Source organism: Hylaeus anthracinus, unplaced genomic scaffold, assembly GCF_026225885.1.
Source record: "Hylaeus anthracinus isolate JK02 unplaced genomic scaffold, UHH_iyHylAnth1.0_haploid 11981, whole genome shotgun sequence".
Lineage (NCBI taxonomy): Eukaryota > Metazoa > Arthropoda > Insecta > Hymenoptera > Colletidae > Hylaeus > Hylaeus anthracinus.
The window spans coordinates 5,038,067-5,047,852 of record NW_026534329.1 but is presented as its reverse complement, the minus strand read 5'-3'; the positions used below and the strand labels follow the sequence as shown (position 1 = coordinate 5,047,852).

The 9,786-nt window shown below is 35.7% G+C and overlaps 1 protein-coding gene across 1 annotated transcript in view; it reads right to left on the bottom strand.

Annotated features, from left to right (window-relative positions):
- Positions 1 to 200: 200 nt before the first annotated feature.
- The window catches only part of LOC128885705 (catalase), a 14,820-nt gene continuing 5,234 nt past the window's right edge, over positions 201 to 9,786 (bottom strand). Inside the window, exons 2-8 of the mRNA XM_054139899.1 lie at positions 6,015 to 6,186; positions 5,380 to 5,521; positions 2,901 to 3,051; positions 2,494 to 2,673; positions 1,954 to 2,145; positions 1,303 to 1,539; positions 201 to 710 (exon numbers count right to left, since the gene is read on the bottom strand). Coding sequence (XP_053995874.1) covers positions 309 to 710; positions 1,303 to 1,539; positions 1,954 to 2,145; positions 2,494 to 2,673; positions 2,901 to 3,051; positions 5,380 to 5,521; positions 6,015 to 6,186 — 1,476 coding nt within the window. The 3' untranslated portion in view covers positions 201 to 308. The remainder of the gene's footprint in view (positions 711 to 1,302; positions 1,540 to 1,953; positions 2,146 to 2,493; positions 2,674 to 2,900; positions 3,052 to 5,379; positions 5,522 to 6,014; positions 6,187 to 9,786) is intronic.

The following is a 9,786-nucleotide window of genomic DNA, read 5'->3' as shown; positions in this document are numbered from 1 at the left end:
TTATTTTATAATATATGTATGTATATGTATATAATTCTTTTTATTAATATTTTCTCTCATTTTCTGTTAAAATTCTGATAAAAAACGGAACCAAACGACACTTCTTGCTCTCGTATTCCGTATGTGTTCAGGATCAACAGAAAAAAGAAATAGATAGCTATTAAATCAACCATAATGATTGCTAGACACAGGTGACGATCTTTAACAAAAATAATAATATCATTTATTGGTGCAAAACAAAAACAATTACACGGTGCGTACATATCTGAAATGAAAATGGTGATTAGAGTAGAGGAAGGATATTCTTTTCACAAGTTGGCGGTTTTGCCGAAAACATTGATTTGAATGCCGGCTTTTAGAACGCCGTCGGTTAATCGTTTGCCGAGATCCGGGTCGACCTCCGTGAAGTTCTTTATCGCCCTTTCGATGATGAACGGCTGTGCACGAATGAGATTTTCCACCACGTTGTTGACGAGTCTCGTCTTCTCGTCGGTGCCGAGAACGTCTTTCCAGAAGACGGTGACCTGACCGAAATCGTCCTCGTTTTCGGGGGTCCAGCGATCCACGTCGCCGCTGACGGGGAAGCTTGGAGAACGAACCGCTGGACACTCTTTGGGTCCGCAGAAACTGTTGGGGTAGTAATTCGGTGCACCATTCTGGTTGTTCTGCTGCATCTCGCCGTCTCGTTGGTAGTTCGTTGCTGTAAGTTTCTGAAAAAATATCCGAATCTCATTTACCGATTCGAAAGCAACTCTAATAGTAGAGAAAACAGTTTTGTACTAATTATTATTGTCTACGCTTTATTACAAAAAATTTGTGTCTGAGAATCAATGCTCCATTGCTTCTTAACTACTTCTTATTAGAATTCACCCGCTTCTGTTTGAAATCGCAACCTAACGAAACATTTTTTCCCTGCGGCTATTCCAATATTAACTGATCTGATATATAAGGAAATAATTAAGATAAAACTATGAAATTTTTAGGGCTCCTTCTTATCACAATAAGCAACAACTCTGCCAAATTTCGAACCATTTCATCAATTTTTATCGGAGTTATAAAAGGAAAAAGTAACTTACTTAAAGAATTGCATGTATTTTCCAATTAAAACTTTCAAAGTTTTGAGGCACGTATTAATATTGAAATTGAGAGCTCAAATTTTGCAGACATTTTTTTTTATGAATTTGCAAAATATTTTGGTGGTGGTGCTCTACTGTACACGTCAATAAAGACTCAGTTTCGTGACTCCAAGAAGTCAATATTCGTAGAGACGAGAAAGGCAAAAGACGGAGGTTGAGAAATTACCTTGTACGGGCAGTTCACTGGTAGCTGAAGATGATTCGGACCAACGCGATACCTGTGAGCATCGCCGTAAGCGAAGAGACGACCCTGCAGCATTTTGTCGGGGCTAGGTTCGATACCAGGTGGCATGTGAGCAGGATCGAAGGCTATTTGCTCGACGTCGGTGAAGTAATCATCAGGATTTCGGTCCAACACGAACTTACCAACTGGAATGAGCGGGAACTCCTTCTGTGGCCATACCTGTTCAATTTAAAACGGACAATCGTTTAATCACGGGACACTTTCGCGTGATTTTACGTGAAACATAATCTCCTAGATAGACTTAAAATACAGTCGTTGATCAATTTACATCGAAGAACTTTGAAAAACCGGTATTTTGAAACTCACTTGAGGCTTGAATATGTAATATTAAATCTACACACAAAAAAAAAGGAGAAAGGAAAGAATATTTTTACCTTTTTTCATTGAACTTGTCTTTCACAATATGCGCATAAAATCTAAATACAATTATTCTAATTAACACATTGAGGACCGCTCACGAGTTTTCTCGTGTTTTCTACACGCAGTCTCTAGATGTGAGGTCCTTAATGTGTTAATAGCTTCAGTTTCATGTCACCGAGACTGTCATCTGACCATTGACTGTCGGTTCGTTACCTTGGTCACGTCGAACGGATTCCACCTAAAGGACTTCGCCTGTGCTGGAGTCATAACTTGGATGTAGAACGTCCAGCTGGGATACTGGCGGGTCGCGATTGCATTATAAAGATCCCTCAGAGCGTAATCGGGATCAGAAGCGCTCAATTCTGCTGCCTTATCAACTGGAAGGTTCTTGATTCCCTGGTTGGTCTGCGCGATAGAAAATCATCGAAATGAATAAACCAAATCCACGAAAGAACGAAGTAATACGTCTAGTATCCTGATATTAAATTATTGTCTAAACGTGGATAAATTTTATGTTAAATACCCTACACTCTCTTAGTCTCTTCATCCTAAATAATACATATATCGTCTATGAATATATAGTATTTTACTGTACTTTTTTCATGGAATGTTCTGCGTATGTTTCGGACTTGGTTTCCGTGTTAGAAATGATGAATTCATTTAATTAACAGTCTATTTATAATTCTTCGATCAAATGAGTCTAAGGAAAGTAACAATTTTCTGAAAGTACGATCGCTGAACCAATAAACGCACCTTGTAGATGAATTTACACCAGGTGATCTCGTTCTGAGCGTTTACCAGCTTGAACGTGTGAGAACCAAAACCGTGCATGTAACGGAAACCATCGGGTATACCACGATCAGAGAACAGGATCATGACCTGATGTGTCGACTCTGGCCTCAATGATAGGAAGTCCCAAAACATGTCGCCGTCCTGCAGAAAACAATTCGATTAACCCTTAGAAGCCTGATTTTTTAAATTAAATTTAATAAACTATCAATCTATTTATTATTTGAACAATGTTTACAGCTGACGGTTATTTTTTTTTAACTTTTATTCAAAGAAACATTATGTAGTAGGGCTATTTTATAGTCTCTTCATTCTAAATAACCTTGCACGGATTTAACTTAAATCTATTCTTTATTTAGTCGTATGCAAACCTTGAGATGAGTGACAGGGTTTCTCTTCTGAGTGTGAATGAAGCTAGGGAAGAACAAGGGATCCTTGATGAAGAAGATGGGGGTGTTGTTGCCCACCAAATCCCAGATACCCTCCTCGGTGTAGAATTTAAGCGCGAAACCACGTGGGTCTCTGCAATTAAATGAAATCGAATCATTATAATTTGTTTGCCTCGGAGACAGAGAATATTTAATTAGAATAACAAGTGTCAAAGACCTCTTCATATCTCGCAGAAATTTATACAACATTATAGCTGGGATTATTCATCTGTTTGAATATTTATTCAGATACGATTCTATTTAAGTTCGATGTGAAGCATAATTTCATTGCATAATCAAAAACTAACGCTAAAAGTTTTAAACAAGTCCTCTTCGAGTAATGAACTGTGCCTTTAAAAGATAAATAAAGAACATCGAAGAAAGTAAAATTTTTAAGAAATAAAACAGAGAAAATTTCTTTAAACAATAACCGAACAATCGCGTGATCCGTGGCAAGTTGTTCCACGAATGGTTCCAGCGAAAAGAAACTTTTCCACGCCGTGGAGCCCGCGAACAATCGATCCTAACCACAGAGTCCTCGATCGCGTTTCCGGTGTGCGCTTTTTCACGCGTTTCCGTTTGACTAAGTCCAGTAATCTGAGCGTAAGAAACAACGATCCGTGTGTCTCCGACATTTTCAAAAAGATTGCGGCTGAAATTGCGTGGAACCTCGATTATTGCTAGAGTGTCTTCCAATCGTTCGTGTTTTGTTCGAGAAAGTGTTCGAATACTTTCGTATTATTCTTTTACTATTTACTACTGAAGAGTTACTCGTTTCTCTGACTAAAAACTAAACAGATTTAGGAATTTAGTTCAAGTTGACGGTTCAGTGATCCGTCCGAGATTTGTTTTATTTTAACATTCATTTTATTATACAAAAAACACTTATTTGATATCACAGAGATAAATGTCGTATTGGTAGTTGGAAAAAAAGCTCATTAGCTTATACTTTTCAATGAGGATAATTCGAAAACGTTTTAAATTGATCAAATGTTTTAAAAATTTTTTTAAAGAAATATTCCAGACCCATCGTGATTATATTCGTTCTCTTTTTGTGAATAATTTATTAATTAATATATTTGTTTACATATAATAATTCTTGTAAACAACTTTTAAATAAAGATTGTTATATACAAAAATGGTTTGGTTTAAATGTAAGAAATTGGTAGAAGATTGTTTCCATAAATGGACAGATTAAATACGTAGAGATAGCAGAAAATTGAGTATAATATCTGTATTTTAGCAGGTGATGTTCCTCACTAATCCTAAACGCGCACAGTAAGTATTGTATCAATATTATCGCGCCGCAAGGCTCATGCGCCGCGTAGCAAGAGAAAAGGATTTACGTGGCCACAAATTCCAGTTTCTCCAGTTGAACATCATAAATTATTGACTCGATAGTATATAACTATCGATATTATGCAATTATCGACAAATATTTCACATATATTTCATCGATACATACGATTTCCTAAATTGCAAAAAGTATTTAATTGTTTAATAATTTCTGGATGCTCATAAATTAGTAGGAAAAGATGTTCGAAATAGAAATTGTTTTTGAAAATTCTAATAAAAGTCAAAGTCAATGAAATTCATCGTAGTGCTACAAAGAAACTACAGAAAATTTAAAATATGTATGTACAGCTTGGCAAACTAAGTTGCAAAACACATTGTTTTATGGCACCTGAGTGTTGTATAATTGACAGAATGACTCATATACAGTAATTACTCTTCTGTAAGGGTCACGACACGTGTCACGACACATTTCTTCGTTACAGTAAAAACTTTAACCGCAATAAATAATAGAGTACACGATGTATAGCTAAGAAAACACTCTTCTTGGCATCTGAGGAAACAAAAAAAAGTTGCTCGCACAATGGATACCCTTGAGCGTATATATTTATCGCCTGTGCAACTCGCGAATAAAATTTCATTACCTTTATTACTTGACTTACGTTTACTTGAAACTTCATTTATTAGAACACGAGAAACGATTGGTATATATTTATAGAACGAAACGTACTGCGCACATTTTTGTTGTACGATACATGCGACCTCTAACTGTCACGGTGGCAACAGTTATCTCTTACTTGTTTGCAATTAAAAAGTTACTACTGGTTGGATAACTGTACAACGACAATTTCTAACTGCGAATTCGTGTCAAGTTCCTAATCAAACATTCTAAGATGACTGTCATGAATCATAACAATGATAATTACAGTAGGTTTTCGTTGTACTTCGTATTTACGTGTAAGACATTCAGAATTTAGTACAAAGAAGAATGATCATAAATATACGTTTAAACGTATTGTTCTTTTTAAAGAACAACCTTTAATAAATTTAATTATTACATCTCAATGCTATGGCGCATGAATATGTTCAGCTGAAAAAGTGAACATGTAACAAGTTTGATTCTAATTACCTGACCGTGTCCGCCGATCCGCTTTCTCCACCCACGACGGAGAATCTCACAGCCATTGGCGTTCGTTTACCGATGCTTGAGAAAATCTTCGCCTTAGTGTACTGCGTAATGTCGTGGGTAACTTCGAAATAACCGAAAGCACCTACAAACAAACAGAAAAGAAAGAAATAGAACGCAAAAGATTACGACTATCGTAGCATCAGGCCCAAAATCTACTGTCTGAGATAGCTTTAGGGTAGTTTTTAGTTTTCTTTGCTGTTTAGAAGGAAATACTGTCTGAGTAGGTTTGCGGTAATTTGTGGTGGGGACGGCAACATTGAATACCGTTAATGTACATACTGTCTGAGTAGGTTTGGAGTAGTTTTTTTTTGGAGGCAGCAATATTGGCTACCGTTGATGTACATACTGTCTGAGTAGGTTTAAAGTAGTTTTGGGGAGGGGAGTGGCAATATTGAATACTGTTAGTGTATAAAACTGACGTTCCTCCAATGATACCATAATATTCTATGTAATCTCTCATTGAAATCTTCAGATATAAACATATTACGTCAATAGTAAAGTTGGGCGAATTGTATTCATTGGAGTGACTGAGTACAGTAAAGGTTCTTCTATTAGAACATAATAGATGATCTCACCAGCTCCTTTCGCGTGCACCACACGCTCTGGAATTCTTTCTCTGACAAAGTGCGACATTTCGTCGAGGAAGACATGATCTTGGAGCAACGCTGGACCCCGTGGTCCCGCGGTCAAGGTGGACATCTTGTTAGCAATCGGTGTTCCATTTCCGGTTAGGAGCACCGTTTCCTCCTGTAAAAACAATGGTACAGATTTCTATTATTCGAGTTCAATGTAAACTGAAATGTAAATCTTATCTTTGTGAGGGACAGCTATTTTATAACTATATTCGATACTTTCTTTTTAAACGAGTGATTTAATGGAAGATTTAATCGAAAATTTATTTGTATTTCTAAGCAAGGAGCTACGGTTTGTCTCAGTTTCTGAAATCACCTTGTATTCTTGATGGAGAACCAAGTAAGAACAATTTCTGTAAATTTCAATAAGAAGATACATGATCTACGTACGATATTTTATCTAATAGATGAAATGGTTTGTTGATCTAGTAAATAAGTAAAGATCTACCTGAGGGTAGGCCCAGCTCTGCATACTTGTAGCAAATTATTAATTTTAGATTGTCACACTTTCAAATTGTATATCAGTTAAATTTAAAAAAATCAACAAATAAAAATCTCTGCTGGTCCCTATTTACATAGAGGTTTGAACAGAAATAGATAGTGTCTAACTGGTTTGCACAATTTATTCCATCGATTGCATGATATTCGAGAAGTAAGAGGAACTCCTGAAATTTTCGATGAGGAAATATGACATGATTCATGATATTCTATGCAATAGAAGGAGTAGATGATTTGTTGGTCTCACTCCTGCATGTTAGTAGTAAACAGTTGCACAAGCGTTAGTAATGTTGTCAGGTATGTATACAAATATGAAAAAAAACAATAACGACGTTGCTCCCATAAATCTAACGCAACGAGCGGTGGCCACTTGCGGTAAAATCAATATCAATACTTCCTACGTCGTGTAAAAAATAATTATATCGATATTGAGTAAACGGTCGATGCATACGACCACGTTGAAGAAAGATAAACACTGTCACCTGCAACGTGGAGCTTATCCTGAATAATGACTTCGCGTAATCTTTCTACCGTTTAACATATCGTAATCGTTGTAATAGTCATCGCATAGAATGGACGTTACGATTAAAGCGACTAGGAATTTTCCTAGCTAGAGATATGTGAGGCTAACTCGATGATTTAATACTTGATGATTGGACGTTCTCTGAAGCCTCGGTTAACGCTGTTCCGTTTAGTGAAACCATCAAATAAAATATTTTTAAATTACACTCGTTGAATTCCTGTTCCAAAAAGTTATATAGTCTGTTACGAGATAATGACCAAATTTTTGTAATTTAGCAAAGAAACACGAGAATGAAAATAGAAAATAATGAAACCTCATTTTTCTTGTTGAGATAAAGAAACTTCATTTTAACTATTTATATAACCTAATTAATCTCAGTATTCTAAATAGCAATATTTTTATAAACTATATTCTTATATTTTTATTTTTATAGATTACATTTAAAAACTCTTCATTTCAAATTGAAACTATTCGATTAAATAACGAGGTCATTGTATTGGAGGAATGAAAGAATTTCTTATAAACGAGGATATACAAAGGATGCTCAGTCAAACAGAATTATCTGATATATCACCTTGAAACGAAATGGTCGACGTAGAGTGGAACTATTCTCACATGCAACGAGTTTCACCTCCTACTTCTACCTATAGCGATTCCACTTACTTACAATTAGTTTCGCAACCTCGGATTATCTAATTCCAGCTTCGACTATGGAATATTATTCGTACTACACAAAATGCAGCCTTTTCGTGATTCCTATGGCAGTGTTATAGTGATTCACGTATCTACACCATAGAGGGAATATTTATAATTTTTTTAGAAACAAATAGAAAATTTCCTGGTAATAAGTTTTCTAATCTTAAATTGCGGAAGACTACTCTACCTCAGAATTAGGTTATCCAAAATTTAAAAATCAAGCATTTCTGAATCATACATTAAATTATCCAAGTGTTATCAAATGATCCAATGAAAAGTACTCAACTGTGATGTCATACCAGAGATAGAGACAATTTTATTCTTATAATAGATGTCGAATATAAACATCCTATAACTTGTCTACAATCACTTATTGAGATAAGTTTTTATCTTCATAAAAGTATCGAATTTAAATTATATTTTTAGTTAAAGACCTAATTCTTGCGTTTGTTTAACTCTAAACAAAAATATATTTAATTCCCTCAATGTGCGATTTCATTTTATTTTACAATTTTATTAAATAATTCATCAAAGGCTGTTTATCTTTTATTTCTCATTTAAAATTTCTATCTAGATAAGAATTTTGCCCAGTCCTTTACCATTAAAATTGCAAACTACGCGCAGAAGCGAACAGATGACATTTGAAATTCCTTTCGCAAACAAGTGAGAATAGTATAGCATAGCAATCATGTATCGATACACTGTGTATAATGAACACAGGAGGCCAGATTCGTTTCATTGTCCACGTAACCCAGCAAGCATAGTTCACACGCAATCATCTTGACTGCATTTATCAAGGTTCTACCGTAACTGCGAAGTTTCGTTCAAGTTGAAAATTCTTCTCACAATAATCTCCTTGAGAATATTCCCATTTTTCTAACAATCAAACACGAATACATATTAATAATATAAATAGACATTATTTAATCAATATTATCGTATGCCAAATATTGTCATTCTGTTCATATATATTAATAATATAGTTTGGTTTAGTATCAAAGTAAATTTATTGACAAACTAAACGTCTAACTTTGTGATATATACAGTTAACGTGCTCTGTTGTACGAGTGCGGAAAAATTAAAAGTTACATGGCTTTTCCTTTATAAAGAAATGATAAATTTACTTTAGAAGGACACAGAATTAATTTCTACACCTAATACTTGATAATAAAATTTATTTATGGGAAATTGTGTTTTATATTCCTCTCTTACAAATTTCCTATTTTCCTATGTTTTATTGCTATAAATAACCCAACAAATAAACGTGAGTTTATAATTCCTCGAAACCCAATGAATGATGACTTCTCGATAATTTAGGCGAGCAAGCTAAGCTACGTCGAAATAGTTCACATTTCAACATCATCTGCGTAGAACGCCATCAATTTTCCCAAGCAACTATGTATGCAAAATTTCAGGGCGCAAATGGGTCGTCGGTCGATTTTCGCTCGTCGGAAGCGACTCTTATCAAACGTCTATCTCTCGACGTCCATGTCGTGTGACCATCGAGCGAACGTCGATATTTAAAATTTTGCGATGCCACGCAATCGGTTTTTATTTATTCTTCGTTTTTTTTTTTTTTATCGCGTGCAATCGTGACACACTTCGAGATCTCGATGCAGCAATTATCGTCGTTCATCGTTGGCTCTACGGGGCACCTAAACGGCAATTTGTGGTTTGCGTATCGGCGCCGATTCCACCGGGCTGCGGCACAATTTCTCCTATTCCGCGGAGGGTTGCGGGACCCTGATCAATCATGTCCCGTTGAATTATTTGTTCGCGATTAATAAATACGACGTGATCCAGTGGGTCGAGTATGCAGGCGTTTGGGGAAAAAATTCATGACTTCCGAACTAATCGATAGACGGCGGATTTTTATGCACTTGTAGAAAGTTTGAAAGAAGCGAGGGTAGAGGCGAAAGGTTGGAGGAATGGATAGAGAGGAAAGAAAGAGGAAGAAAAGAGAAAGGAGAAGAGGGATGTGGCGACTAGGAGAGCGAA